Below are 15,216 nucleotides of genomic sequence, written 5' to 3' on the forward strand. Positions count from 1 at the left end.
TCCACAGACACAGGAAGGAGAAGGTGGGGCCAGGGCCTGGGGGAGGGGGAGTCAGTGTTTCATGGGGACAGAGCTTCAGTTTGGGAAGATGAGAACATTCTGGAGATGGATGGTGGGGATGGCGGCACAACCATGTGAATGTGCTTAATGCCAAGTGTACAGAACTTTGCACTGAAAAATGGTTAAGATGGTACCTTTTATGCGTATTGGCCCACAGTTAAAAATAATGCTAAATAACGATAACTTTTTAAAAGAGCAAACGGAGGTCAATGAGGCAGCCAGAAATAGGCAGCGGAGGAAGCGGGGACGTTCCTGGAGCCAGGAGGTGTGGCAGCCGCGGAGGATCCACTGTCGGCGGCACAGAAAGAGGGAGAAAGACCGCAGCCTCTCCCCGAGGCCCCCCCACCAGCGCCCCCCACTTGCTGGACCGGCGGGACCCGGGCCCCTGCCTCACAGGCCGCATCAGGAGAGAGCAGGAGCCGACCGAGGAGCCGGCCACCGTGCGCGGGGACAGCGAGGCGGGCCGCCGGGTGGAGCTGGGCGAGCTCGGGCCCCTCAGAGCCTCAGTTTCCCCCTCCGGGCCCTGGGAGCGCGGGCGGGGGAGGCGGCGGGGCCTGCGGTCTGCTCGGTGGCCACAGGGTGGCACTTCCGTCCTTCCCTCCGCCGGGTCCTGGGACGCGGCCAGCAGGCCCGGGGCGGCCGCGCGCTCGATAATCGGGCGATGGGCCGCGCTCATGCTCGGCCGCGCGGCAAAGGCGGCACAGCCCGGGGCGGGCGGGGCGGGCCGGTGTCCGGTGTCCGCGGAGAACCTTCTGGGCTCCTTCCCGGGCGCGGGGTCGCGAGGGCGGCCGTGTGACGCGCGGGCGGAGGGGAGGGGGCGGCCTGGGAGGGCCACCGGGCGCGGATCCCCTCTCGGGCTGCGGTCCCCTGGGCTCGTAGGGGGTCCCCAGTGAAAGGCGCGGATGGCACCCGGATGAGATGCGACCCCTGGACGTCGTCCAGCGCCCACCCAAAGGGGCTGGTCCCGCGGGGCGGGGCAGTCTGCCCCCCCCAGGACGGGGTCTCCGAGGGCGCAGCGCCTCTGGCAGGGGCTGGGCGGTGTGAGGAAGCTGCTCCCCCGTCGGACGCCCCCAGTGTCCTCCGCGGGCCCCCCCCCCCCCAAACCGCAGCTGCCTGCGGCGAGTCAGGCTGGAGCCCGGGGCCTGAGTCCAGGTCCGCGGGGGAAAGGGGGGCGGCCCACCACCCCCCGCCCTGCGCCGCCCGCCCCTCCCCGGGTGGGGTCCGCGCCACACGCCCCACCCGCCCCACCCCCCACACATGCAGGGACCGGAGAGCCGCCCAGGGTTTTGAATGCGCAGCGGGAGTAGGCTCGGCCCCCAGGACTCGTGGGTCCCGTCCAGCCCCTCTCCCGGCAGCTCGGGTTTCAGCGCGGCTTCCTGCCCTTGGCCGAGGGGCTCCCTCCTTCCCGAGCCCCACCCTCCCCGCCCGGCTGCTCTGCTCACCCAGCCTCCCCTCCCAGCTGTGCTCTGGACAGAGGGGTGAGCTTGGGGGTTCATCGCGGGAGGTCCCCTAGTTAGGCAGGGCGTCTGTACTGACCTGTGTCAAGAGGCTGGCATCAGCCTCCCTTTTTCTGCACCCCAACTCTGGGGCCCCCCTGGAATCTGAAAACCCTCCCATGGTTCACTGTGGACTGCAGGCCTGGCGTGATCCAGCCTCACAGCCTCGCAGTTCCCTCCGTGCTGGCCTCTTTGCTGTCCTTCACTGCCTGCCTTTGCACTTGCTGTTCCCTCTGCCTGGATCACTCTCCACACTTTGTCCCCTGGGGGCTCAGGTCTGGGCTGAGGCCTCCTACGGTCTCCCCACAAACAGCGACAGCGTTGATGGCTAACAGATGCTCTCATTCATAGGTCGGGCTTAGGAGACAGCCTCTGGATCCGGTTCAAACCCCAGCTCTGCCACCATCAGCTACGAAACCTTATACCAACAGCTTGACCTCTCTGTGCCTCAGTCTTGTCCCCTGTAAGGAAACAGACCGGGCACACGGCACCCACGTGACCCCAGTTCGTCATGGCCTCCACTGGAGTGTGGCTCCTTGAAGTGGGGCCTGGCAGGGCTCAGACGCCCAGTCCACATTTCTGAGTCACTCAGGGGAGGCCGCCAGAGGGCCTGGGGCCTCCCTGAGGGGGCACCAGCGCAGGCCACACCCAGAGGGTGCCCAGGAACCCAAACATCGTGTCAGTGCCCCATGACCAGTCCCCCAGCCTCTCCCCGCCACACTTGGGGGAGGGGCACTGTGCAGGTACCCCCTTGGCAGCAGGCGGGCCAGGGGTATGGATTTCTGACCCCACGCCCCGCACAGCAGTGACTTTCAGTACCGGGGCCTCAGCCCCTTCATCACCCTTTGGGGCCCCACTAGGGGCGGGCGTGAATTCCAGCCCTCGCTTCCTCTCTCTACCTGGGTGACCTTGGACAAGGGCAGCCGCCTCCAGGGCTGTTTCTCATCTGAGACGTCAAGATGCTCCGCCACAGAGCCCAGGGTCCCCCTGCCAGGCCCAGGCTCCAGGGGCATCACTGTCCTGTGACTTTGGGCGAGTGGCTGGACCATGCTGTGCCTCAGTTTCCCCATCCGTAAACTGGAAACTCCTCACTGGTTTGGGATGGTGCTGGACAGTGAGCGCAGGGCCGGTGCTGGCTTGAGGGGGTGCAGAGGAGAAACGGGGGTCGGCGTGGGGCCCAGGCTGAGTTCCGTAGGCACGGGGCCAGTGACTGGTTCCCCCCCGACCCGGTGCTGGGGATGTGATTTTGGCTCCCACCCCTGCAGGCTGGGCCAGGGCTCGGCCTGCCTCTGGCCAGCCTCCAGGGTCCAGGGAAGAGCTGGTCACCCCCAGGGCCGGCCCTCGGAGGGGGACAGGCGGGGGCGGGGCGTGGGGAGGCTGCAGGCTGTCCGGGCGGCCGGCCAGCCGGGCAGTGAGTCAGGGCGCAGGCATGCCGAGGGCCGGGCCGCTCCCGACCCTGTGGGCTCGGCGCCTCCCTGAGCCGCCCACCGCGTTCCTCAGCCACTTGCTCAGTCCCCGGGGCTGCCCACGGGGACGCGGACCTGGCCCCCGAGCCTGGCTTCATGCAGCCCCCTGGAGCCCCCTCTTCCTGGGGAGACCGGGCACCAAGCAGGCCAGCTCCTCCCTGGCCCCCCGCCCAGCACACAGCGGGGGGGCTGCTGGGGAGGGAGTACAGGTCCAGGGCGGCTGCAGCACCCCCAGGCCTGTGTCCTCCCCAGGCACTCGGCGCCTGCAAGCTTGTTTGAACTGCAGAGAAATTTGCCCCTCGCCCATCCTAGGACCCCCAGCTGGGCCAGGTCCACCCCGGCACCCTCACTCCTGCGGGTGAGCAGCTGGAGGCCGGCTGTGTCTCAGGGATGGCCACCAAGGTGACAGCAGCTGCCAGCTGACCACGGCGCATGAATGACTGGTTCTGGCTGCAGCCGCAAGGCGGGGGGGCAGCCTGGGGTGTGTGGCCCCCAGGTTGTGGTGATCGGGGTGCACTCCTGGCTTCTAGAGGATGCAGGCCAGGGCTGCTGCTAAATGTCCTACGATGTCCAGGACAGCCCCCACAGAGGATGACCGGCCCCAAGGGCCCGAGGGCTGGGGGAGCCCTGGTCCAGGTCAGGTCTTTTTGGAGGCCGATGGAATGAAGCGGGGGCTCTGCTCCCATCTCGCGCCACAAAAGACTCTGTGGACCCTGACAATGAAAACAGCCCCTGAAGCCTTCTGTGCACATTGACTTGACCGTGTACAGCCAGGTCCGTGGTGTGAAAGCAGGGCCTCTGAAGTTCTGGAATCTTCCTTCAGGAGCCCAATGGACTGGGCTTCTTGCAGTTCAGAGACGGACTAATGACCTCTCTTTTGGGGGGCCATCTCCCCAGAGCCTGACAGGCAGCCTTCTTGGCCCTAGGACCTCCAAGGGTCACCGGAATGGACTGGTTTTAGTGCCCACTTGTGCTCAGGTGCTGCTAGAACTTACTGCTCCCCCGGCCTAGAATGCCCCTGACTGAAAAATACTGATCACACTTACTGTGAACAACTCAGCTGTACAGAGGTGCACACAACCCAACACCCAGAGGTTCACATAACTAACAAAGCTGCTGGCTTCAGGCGAGGCTGTATCCAGGAGGCAAGTGGTGTTGAGGGGACCCTACTTCCCACTCTCTACCCTCAGGCAGGCGAGCTCCGAGCCTCTCACTCTTGGTAGTACCCCAATCACTGAGGATGGAGGATAAGTGAACACATCGACTGGCTGGCCCAGGCCTGGGTTGCGTGGTGAATCAGTGAGGGTTTACTTTGGCTGTTTGTGACAGAAAATAACAAAATAACAACAGCACACACAAGATAGTTTAGACCCCCGCCCCCAAAAAGTTCAGTGCTGATAGTCGGCTCCCCCAATCATCAGGGAATCAGGCTCCTATCATCCCTACAGGACTGTGCCCTCCTTAAGCGTGGCAATGTGGCTGCCAGGGCTCTAGCCATCACACCCAAGTTCCAGAAAATAGAGGGGAGGGGAAAAAAGGAGTGTACTCCCTTGCCTTTTAAGGATCCTTTTAGAAGACTCAAAACACTTCCACTTACATTTCATTGGCCTGAACTTAGCTGCAATGGAGGCTGGGAACTGTTGTGTTTTGACTGAACAGCTAAAAGTGTTACTCTCTCCTTAGTAAGGAGGGAGGAGAGCAAATATTAGCGAGGTGACCAGTGGTCTCTGACACACAGCCTGGAGCCAGGGGTGGGCCCTTACACTTCATGACTGACTCATCCTTCCCAAAGCTGCCCTGAGATCCTCCTGACCAGGGTCCCCCGCACGCTGGACTCGCTCCGGCTCCAGGGCGGCACCTGATCGCTGCTGACTCCTGCCCCGGCCGAGGGGATCCTTGTGCCCTGCCTCTGTGTCTGGGGTTCCTCGCACAGTCCTGGGTACACAGTGGCGCTGAAACATGTGCCCAGGACAGATAAAAAGGGGCCGAACTTGAATCGCAAGTGATCAAGACCTAGATTCTAGCTGTCACTGTTTCCTGCGGTGCTGTGTGTCCGGTGTTTGTCAGAGACGGGAAGTCACGGGCCTGCGACAGTTAAGACATTCGATCTGGTCACCCAGACGAGGCCAGGGCAGCGCCTGAGGGCGAAATCGGGAGCAGGGGACGGGGGGAGAAACCCAGTAAAAAGCTCATTGACGGGTAAATATTTCATTTTAAGCTGGTCCCAGCACAGAGGCACCGAGCACCCACCGTGCTGACTGCCGCGTGCAAGGCTGCTGGCTACCACTCGGTGTCCACCAGGCTCCACAGATAGTCGCTGACGAATTTCTTGGAGAGCTGGGTGCCGTCCAGGTGGAGCGGCTGGGCGACGCTGGGGCCGTGATGGACTGAGGGCACAGATGTAAGGAAGCCAGCCCCCGCGGCCCTCCCCGCAGCCCCGCAGGCGGGGAGACTGCCTTGAAAAAAGTTTTCCTCAGCCATTTGGAGACTCAAACAAACTTTGGTGAACCAAAGTTCAACTCTGGTAATGCACTATTTTTTTAAAAATCGTGGTAAATATACATAACGTAAAATTTACCATCGTAAGCATTTTTAAGTGTCTAGTTCAGAGGCGTTAAGCACGTTCACATTGTTGTGCAACCATTACCACCATCCGTCTCCAGAACCTTCTTATCTTCCCAAATTGACACTCTGTCCCCATTAAACACCAACTCCCCCTCCCCCACCTTCTACTTCCTGTCTCTATGACTGTGACTCCTCTAGGGACCTCCTGTGGGTGGAATCAGACAGTATCTGTCTTTTTGTGACTGGCTTCTGTCACTTAGCTTAATGTCCTCAGGGTTCGTCCACATTGGAACATGTGTCAGACTTCCTTCCTTTTTAAGGCTGCGTAATATTCCACTGCCTGGACGGACCACTTCTTGTCTATCCCCACAGTTGCTGGTGGACACCTGGGTTGCTTCCGCCTTTTGGCTCTTGTGAAACCACACTGCTAGGAACATGGGAGCACAAACAGCTATTCAAGTCCCTGCTTTTGACCTTTTGGGTGTTTATCCCCAGAAGTAGCATTCATGGTGGGACCATATGGTAATCCCACGTGTCATGTGCAGGATCTGCCGTGCTGTTCTCCACAGCGGCCGCACCATGTTACACGCCTGCCCACCCTGCACAGGGGCCCACTTTCCCCACAAAGGATACTGCCTTTGACCATCCCCGGCTCACACTCATAATCCCACTCGATCTTGCTGATTCGGTGATAAAGTTGAGCCACGTACCTGTACAAGGACAAAAACAAAAAGGAGGAGAGAAAGTTACCTCAGTGTCCACTCCAACAAAAAGCTGTGGGAATGAACACACACACAGACACGCAGGCATGCACTCACTCATGCGCTGGTGGCACCTACACGGCTGAAGGGATGGTGACCGTTGTGTCCTCGTCCACGTCCCTCTCCTGTCTTTCCAGGTCGGCCTCAATGTCTCTGAGCTCCTCGAGCTCTCTGGTGAGCTGAGTGCAGCAGGCAGTTAAGGAGCCCTTGCTTTGGAGGGAGGGCTACCCCTGTGCTACCACCACTTCACTGGGCCCAGGGCCTCCGGCTCCAAGCACGTTTCTATTTTTTTTTTTTTGGTGAGGAAGATTGTCGCTGAGCTAACATCTGCGCCCACCTTCCTCTATTTTGTATGTGGGATGCTACCATGGCATAGCTTAATGAGCGGTGTGTGGGTCCATGCCTGGGATCCAAACCTGTGAACCCTGGGCCGCTGAAGCAGAGTGTGCAAACTTAACTTCTACACCACCAGGCCAGCCCCACCAAGCACATTTTCCAGTGTGAACGAGCTCTCGCCCCCTGGGGCAGGCTGAGGCTCGCGGCTGCGTGCGCGCGGGAAAGGATATAGGAGGCTGGCCTTCAGACGGGAGTCCTCCTCGCTGGCCTTCTGAAGCTCGGCCTCCAGCTGCTGCAACTCAGTGCCGCCCCGTTGCGCCTGCTCCTTCGCATCCAGAAGGCCCTGGGCCACCTCCTTCTCCGCAGCCAGGATCTCTGCAGGCCGGAGAGAAGGCTGAGACCCCTCGCCCCGGGCAGCCCCCCAGAGGCTGTCCCTGCCCCAGGAGAGCCCCCTGCAGCCTAGACCACCCCGTCGACAGCAGTGTCCCCATGAGCTCCCTGCCCTGCTTGTGTGGTCTCCAAACGCCCCCTGGCTGGTTCTTCCAACCTCGCCTGAGTGCTTCCATTTCACGAAACACATCTGAATCCACCAAAAAAATAATGATAATAGAACCCAGTGCTTCTGCGCACACCTCATCTCATCCACAATGTCACAGACCAGCCTGTTGCCTGAGCAAGAAGCCTGGGACTGGCTCACTTTCTGCATCCAGTTGGTCACCAGGCCTGGCAGGTCCCCCTTGCTTCCTGAGGCTGGTCCTTGTTCCTGCAGAGCCAACAACAGCCCCCTCGGAGCACTTCTCTGGCCTCTCCCGGTTCCAACCTGCCAACCCTCTCTGCTCTCTGCCCCCGAGTGGCTGCATTAGAGGCCCAGTGTGACGTCACTCCCTGCTCAGAGACCTGCCATGGCTCCCCAGGGTCTCCAGGACAAGGCCCGGGCACCTCTGGCACTTCACCGTCCCCGCCAGCCTCCTTCCTGCCTCTGTGTCACCGCACCATGTGCTTCTCTCTCCGCTGTGGCCACAGAGACGCCTCACAGGCCACGTTTTTCACAGTCCTGGGCCTCGGCTCTTCCTTATGGGATGCCCTGGGGTTCCTGGCGGCCGGCACACTGTTCCCAGCCTTCCAGACCTCCTGGGAGATGCCCGACTCAGGCAGTGGGGCATCTCCTCCCTCCTGGGGCAGGACTCTGCTCCATGACGGCCCCTACCACAGTCAACTATTTCTCCCTCGAGTCAGAGATGCCGTCTCATAGCCGCCATACAGCGCCAGCACCTCCTCAGAATAAACACGTGTTGAACAAAACATCCCGAAAGATCGCAAACACCTCAAGAAGGTCACCGTGCTCCTTCCCACGGAGTCAGAGAAAGCTGCCACCTTGGAGGAGACACAGATGAAAACGCCCCCAAAGGGCCAGCATTTACATGTTTACGAACCTCCACGAAGTCAATGTTCAATCGAAGCACCGCCTGTATGGGGTTGTGCAAATTTCCACACACCCAGCCCCTCTCGAAGGCTCTCCGGCCCCCGAAGCAGCCACTTTCAACTCTTCGCTGTTTTCTCTGGCAACAACCTTCATATTTCTGCATAATCTGCTTACGCTGCTATTTCTCGGTTTGTCTGCTCTAGCCGAGCCTGCTGACTTCCTGCCGGGAGAGCGAGGGTCTGGCTCTCTGCCGCAGCCTCCTGCCCCTTCCCCACCCACCCTCCTGACAGACAAGCAAGTCTCAAGGTGCCGCGGGGTGACCCGGGAGCCCCTACCCAGGGCACCCCCACATCCCTCTGAGGGCGGCTTAACCCCAGACCCCCCTTTGAGAGGTGAAGCACAGAAGCCCAAGGAGGTTCAGTGGCCTCTCCACAGGCACTGAGCTGCGAAGCTGGGATCTGAACTGGATGCGGGGTGGGTTTTTTTTTTTTTTTTTTTTTTGGTGAGGAAGACTGGCCCTGACAGAACATTTGAGCCAATCTTCCTCTATTTTGTATGTGGGATGCCGCCATAGTGTGGCTTGATGAGCGGTGCATAGGTCTGCACCCAGGATCTGAACTCATGAACCCTGGGCCCCTGAAGCAGAGCATGTGAACTTAACTGCTACACAACCGGTCCAGCCCTCAAACTGGATCCTTTTGATCAAAGTCCGGGCTCCCTAGAACACTGACTCTAATTCCCCTAGCCTCAATCCATCTGTTCTGCTAAAACCCAGGCTGGGTCATGCTGATCTTCTCCTCAACCATAGAAAGGGTGGAGAGAGGGGGAAAGAAAGAAGAGAGAAGGAGGGAGGAGGAGGAGAAAAGAGGGGAAGACTCTGACGGGGACACTCATCATGCTTACTCTACCTCCGAACTCCTCCTGGGGCTCCCAGGCCAGGCAGGGTCTGGCCCCGCTGACCTCACCTTCTACCACTTTCTCCTGAGTCTTCAGGCGCATCCTCACCTCCCGACCTCTGCCTCTGCAGTCCCCTCTGCCAGGAACACTGTTCTCTTGAGCTACCCCAGGGCTAGCCCCCAGGTCATGCGAGTTTCAACCCAGAGGGCACGTCCTCGTAAAATGTAAGGCATTAAAACTCCTGGCACAAAACCACTGTGGAAAACTCCATGACGGTTCCTCCAAAAATTAAACATCCAACTACCATTTGAGCCACTTCTGGGAAAATACGAAAAGGAATTGAAAGCAGGGACTCAGATACTGGTACACCCGTGTTCACAGCAGCGTGACTCAATATGCAGAGGTGGAAGCAACCTGAGAGTCCACTGATGGATGAACGGATACACAAGAGGTGGTCCTCCATACAATGGAACATTAGCGAGCCTTAAAAAGAAATTCGGACACAGGCTACACCATGCAGCAACCCCGAGAATACAGCGCTAAGTGAAAGAAGCCAGACACCATGGACCAATATTGCCTGATTCCACTTACAGGGGGAACCTAGAAGAGTCAAATTCATAGAGACGGCAGCTGGAATGGTGGGTGCACGGGGCTGGGAGGGGGATGGGGAGTTTACGGGGACAGAGTTGCTGTTTAAGAAGATGAGAAAGTTCTGGAGACGGATGGTGGGGATGGCTGCACAGCCGTGGGAGCGTACTTAACGCCACTGGGCTGGGACCACAGGGCTCATAAATTAGCTGAAATCCAGGTTGGAGGCCCTGGGGAGAGGCTGGGTCTAGCCCTCTCAGTGTTAAGATATTTACTAGCTGAGCTTTTTTCCCCTTTAAAAGTCTTACATTTGATGGTGTCTTTCATTTAACCCGCAACATAGCGCCGGCTCCCCCACCTCCGACTTGCGGCTACAACAGCCGCGTCCTTTACAAGGCCTTCGCTGACCCCGCCCCCAAACATCCCCGCTCCTTCCTACACAGCCTCGCTCTTCTCCGCAGCCCATCGCCCCCCGACATACCCATTCTTCTCCTTCAGCCTCTCTCCTCTCCCCCAACAAAGCAGCACCCCCCAAGGTCTTCTGTCTGTTTCGTCCCCGCTGCCATCCCAGGGCTGGCGTTCTGCCTGGCACGCAGCAGGTGCTCAGGAGAACATCTGAACAACTTCAGCAATCGGGGATGCTGGGATCCCTGAGCCCCAAATGCAACCCCGGGTCCCCCAGCCCCAGCCCCAATTGCAACCCTGGGGCCCCCACCCCAATTGCAACCCTGGGGCCCCCAGCCCCCGCTCGCGGGATGCTCAGAATGGGGCCAGAATGGAGCTCCTCTATCACCGCTAAACCCCTGGGAGGCGGCTGGTGCCCTGAAGCCCATTTCACGGGCGGGGAAACTGAGGCTCAGCGGGGGCAGCGCGCACCTCCCGGTCCCCCCAGGGATGAGGGCAGGGGATGCGGGGGCCCGGCGGGGGTGGGGGTTGGGGTTCGAGGCCCGGGCCCCGGCCTCACCTCGCAGCCGCTGCTCGGCACCGTCTTGCGTCTCCAGCAGCCGCTCCACCACCTGCTCGTGTCGCCCCAGCAGCCGCCGGTGCTGCGCCTCGGCGCGGTTGGCGCCCAGCAGGCTCAGCAGCCCCTGGCTCACCTCCTCCATGTCTCGGAAAGCCGCCATGACTACGCGGGGCCAATCCCGCGCGAATTCAACTGCCCGGGGGTCCCGCCCCCTTCCCGGGGAGCCCCGCTTCCATTGGCTTGATCCTCCGTCAGTCATCAGCCGATGGGGGCGAGCCGCGGCAGGTCTGGCCTGGTGCGCCTGCGCCGGCTTCTCTGTCAGTCATCGGCAACGGCCAATCGGCGCTGGTAGGGGGCGCGCCCGGGAGGCCTGCCGGCTGCGCCTGCGCAGGGTGGTAAGCGGATGCAAGAGGCTGGAGCTGTTTATTTCTGCTTAGGTCCAGCGCCTGCGGGTGGCGTGCAAGGTGGCCTTCTGGGGCGAAGATGGGGGCTGCTTCTCGTGGAGCTGACGTTCTGCAGTGCATGGGGGTCTCACCATAAACATTATAAATAAGTAAATTGCATAGGAGGCCACATAGCAAAATGGAGTCTGCAACCAGGTGGATGGAGTTCGAATCTCAGCTTTGCCGCTTAATAGCTGCGTTACGTGGGCAAATTACTGCGCCTCACTTTCCTCCTCAGTAAAATGAGGGCCATAGTAGTGACTCCTTTAGAGTGGGCGTGAGGATTAAGTGAGGACAGTACCCGGTATTCAATATGCCCTATATAGGCGTTCAGTGAATCACACATAGGATGCCAGCCGGTGAGGTGCCCACCTCGCACCCAACAGCATGCTGTGTTCGGGGTTACAACAGTGGAAAATAAAGGGCTCGCTTTTGTGACATGTTTGTGAAACTGAGGTGCAGAAATCAATTCAGCAGATCACGACCAGCGTTTTCTACAAAACACAATGGGAAAAAAATCACTGCATTGTGTATGGAAAGTTAAGGATTGTTTTGGGAAACTCCAACTCTGCGTCTGCGTCCTGGGAGTGGCAGGTTGTTTTCCCCAAAATTGGCTACAGAAATAGGTGCAACCTTGCCACTCCCCATCCCTGGGCAGACTGTCACTCCCCTCCTCTTGAACTTGAGCAGGACTTTGTGCCACAAATAGGATGCGGCAGAAAGGATGCTGTGTGACTTCCAGGCCTAAGTCAGAAACTAGGATGCATCTTTTGCAGGTGCTAGCTCGCTGTCTCCCTCTCTCTCAGTTTCAGGATGCCCTCTCTTGGAGCCCAGCTGCCACGTTGTGAGGAAGCCCAGCCATGTGAAGAGGCTCCCAGATAAGGACCCAGCGGAAGCCAGCATCAACCACCAGACAATGAGTGAGTGAGCACTGAGATGATTCCAGCCGCCAGCCTTTGAGCCAGCCCAGCTGCCACCAAGAGGAGCAGAGACGCGCTGTCCCCAGCAAGATCTGCTCAAACTGCACGTTTGTGAGCAACATCAATGCCATTGTTGAAAGCCAGTAAATTTGGGGGAAATTTGTTACGCAGCTGTAACATCTGGATTGCTGGATCACATGTGAAATTTGTATCTTACTGTAAGTCACACAAAAAACAGTTGAAAGCCACTGCTGGTGGCAAGACCTCACAATAATCGAGGAAACAAATGAACAGGATCATTTTAGACAGGAACACCTGTTACGAAGGTGGGAAATCAGGGTCATAGGATCGAGCCACTAGAGTTGGTGTCAGGGGGTGGGGTGGGAAGTGACGTTAGGTCAAGTGGTCAGGGACGGCCTCCCTGAGCAGGGGACATATGAACTGGGACCTGAGTGATGAAAGGATGTTGGGAAACAAAGCTCCAGGAGGAAGGCAGAACTGGTGCAAAGGTCCCTGAGGTGAGGGAGTTTAGCTTAAGGAATAGAGAGGAGTTTGGCGTAGCTGGAGAAGAGTGAGCGAGAGGGTTGCCAAGGGCTGAAGCTTGGTTCTGGTGGAACAGGAGGCACTGGAAGGCGTTAAGGAGGAGAGAGCTGGGGAGTGGACGGACTCCAGCTCATCCAGAATTGAGAGCACTTGCCGGCAAACCAGATGTACAGAATGAGGAAGAGGAAGAGGATGCTTCCTGGGTGTTTGGCCCAAATCCCTGGATGGGTGGTGGTGCTGGTGGCTGAGAATGGGAGGGGCAGGCTTGGAGGTGAGGGGCTGCAGGAAATGGAATTTGGGGGCAGTTCCCAATGCCTGAGATGTGGCCACATGCAGCTGTCCATGTGGTGGTTGCTCGGCTATAGGAGTCCACAGAGACATTTGGGCTGGGGATAAAAATCTGGGAGTTGCCAGGGTGCAGGCAGAATCAGATGACATCACCTTGGGGGACAGTATGGTGAGGAGGAACTCCAGGGACCACGCTCTGGCACCCTCCAAGTGTAGAAATCATAGAAACGAGGAGAAGCCAGCAAGACTGAGAAGGCACAGCCAGTGGGGGGAGACGAGCAGCTACAACGGAGCCGTCGGAAAATGTGATTTCAGTGATCATCAGGAATCGGACAGGTCCTCAACCCCAGGCCTGGGGCCCCTTCCTCCTCAGGGCTCGCTTCCAGGAGAGAGTTCTTCCCAAGACCCCAGAGCTGCTTGTGTTTTTCTATTTTTACAGTGATCATGTAGCTGGGGACACCCTTAAGACTCATATATTTAGTCTTTTCCGGGTCACAGATCCCTTTGAAATGTGACAAAAGCAATGAGAGAGGCTCTTCCTTGAAAAACATACCCAACATCCACACATTGTTGGGTTTTGTGCAGCTTTTGGCTCAGGCCCCCAGAAGGCCACCCCCAGATTGTCAGGTGAAGAAGCTCCAGGCCTTTGTCTCATGGCGTGGCTAGCGGATGTAGAAGTGATGGCACCTTCGTCGTTTCCTGCAGAAATATCGATGTCTGGGCGTGAGACTCAGTGCTCAAGGCGAGCGTCATTCACCCTCCTGCTGGCTGAGGTGGCTCTGTCACCATCAGCAGAGTGACCTTTGGTGCCAGGGGCTCACCTTCTGTGCATGAAGGTGGTGGACTATATACCCATGCAGAGTGAAATAAAGAGGAGATAAGACCGTGGGTTCTCTGTCTGGCTCTGCAGTACCTGTGACCTTGGCAAGTTCTTAACCTCTCTGAGCCATGGGCTAATGATAGCTCTCTTATCAGCTGGGGTGGGACGTTCGAGAGATAAGCTGCGAGATTGCACAACTGCAGCCTGCCAGATATAAACGCTTCTGTCAAAAAAGGCCATTCACCTCCCTTCCAAAAGACAAATCAATAACCACCTGCCAGCCATTAGGATGGCTATTATTTAAAAAAAAAAAAAAACCCAATACAGAAAATAACAAGCATTGGAGAGGAGGTGGAGACATGGGAACCCTTGTGTACTGTTGGTGGGCGTGTCCAGTGGGCCAGAGTCTATGGAAAACAATATGGCGGCTCCTCAAGAAATTAAGAAAAGAATTCCCAGAGGACCCAGCAGTCTCCCTCCTGGGTGTGTACCCCCAAAATTGAAAGCAGGGCCTTGGAGACACAATGGTACACCCAACGTTATTTACAGTAAGCAAAAGTGGGAGCAATTGAAGTGTCCACTGATGGATGCTGGATAAACGAAATGGGGTCCATCCAGACAATGGAATATTATTCAGCTGTTAAAAGGAGGGACGTTCTGACACGGGCTACAACATGGAGGAGCCGTGAGGACATTAGGCCAAGTGAAAGAAGCCGGGCATGGAAGACAAATACAGCGTGGTTCCATTTCTGTGAGGCTCCTAGGGGACTTCAATTCAGAGACAGAAAGTAGGATGGTGGGGGCCGGGGCTGGGGGAGGGCCGTGCCAAGTTCATGTTTAACAGGGCCAGAGTTTCAGTTTGGGAAGATGAAGGAATTCTGGAGAGGGATGGGGGCGAGGTTGCGCAACCACGTGAATGTGCTTAATGCCCCGGAACCGGACGCTTAGAAATGGCTAAGACGGCAAATGTTATGGGATCTGTGTTTGACCACAATTAAAAACAAAAATCTCCATCCAAAAGGCAAAGTAAGACTCTGGGTGATGGGGGCCCATGGGGTCTTAAGCTTGAGCTGAACAAGACAACAAAGATGAGGAAAAAATGGTCCTGGCAATTGTGAGAAACAATTTTTTTTTTTCCCCAAAAGCCCCTTCTTGGCTCACAAACCCCTTTGGGAAGCTGACAAGAGCATTGGACCTTCCGCTCAGAAACACACAACTTCGTGTGAAATTTCTGGGACTTCCAATAACCTCTAAAACCCACCCACATCTCCGGTGGAAAAAGCCAGAGGAAAAATGAGGAAGGGAGAAGTCAGGAGGGCGACCGTCCATCATCGATCTCCCTTGTGGGGAGTGGTGGGGGGGCCAAGGATGGTCTACTTCCTGTCCTGGTGCTGGTGACACAGGGATGTTTAGTTTGTGGAAAGCCATGGAGCTGTACACTTTTGAACACAGACTTGTACTCAAAATATATGTATATGATGCCCCAATAAAAAATAAAACAGCAAAACGAGATCGTTTAAGACCCAACCTATTAGAAAAAGGTTTGGCAGGAGATACTCCAGAGTGTTGACAATGGCAGGCGTTTCTACCAAGTGGGACCACGGCACCCTCCGCTAAGCCACACGTTTCTGTATTGTTTAAATTTT

General features: G+C 57.7%; 1 protein-coding gene across 3 annotated transcripts; it reads right to left on the reverse strand.

Moving 5' to 3' along the window:
* Positions 1 to 4,301: 4,301 nt before the first annotated feature.
* On the reverse strand, positions 4,302 to 10,758 carry SPC24 (SPC24 component of NDC80 kinetochore complex). 3 transcript variants are annotated; one of them, XM_070492046.1, is made up of 6 exons: positions 10,557 to 10,745; positions 6,915 to 7,059; positions 6,427 to 6,531; positions 6,221 to 6,297; positions 5,273 to 5,409; positions 4,304 to 5,160 (listed from the first exon to the last, which is right to left on the reverse strand). In XM_070492046.1, the coding sequence occupies exons 1-5, from the start codon at positions 10,714 to 10,716 to the stop codon at positions 5,303 to 5,305; spliced, it is 594 nt and encodes a 197-aa protein (XP_070348147.1). In that variant the 5' UTR covers positions 10,717 to 10,745; the 3' UTR covers positions 4,304 to 5,160; positions 5,273 to 5,302. The 3 variants fall into 3 exon arrangements, 2 of the variants coding, with proteins under 2 accessions (XP_014720988.1, XP_070348147.1); XM_014865502.3 differs by having other exon boundaries at positions 4,302 to 5,409; positions 10,557 to 10,758; XR_011496156.1 differs by having other exon boundaries at positions 4,309 to 5,409; positions 6,406 to 6,531; positions 10,557 to 10,747.
* Positions 10,759 to 15,216: the final 4,458 nt, after the last annotated feature.

The sequence above is a fragment of the Equus asinus genome, chromosome 20 (genome assembly GCF_041296235.1).
Source record: "Equus asinus isolate D_3611 breed Donkey chromosome 20, EquAss-T2T_v2, whole genome shotgun sequence".
Lineage (NCBI taxonomy): Eukaryota > Metazoa > Chordata > Mammalia > Perissodactyla > Equidae > Equus > Equus asinus.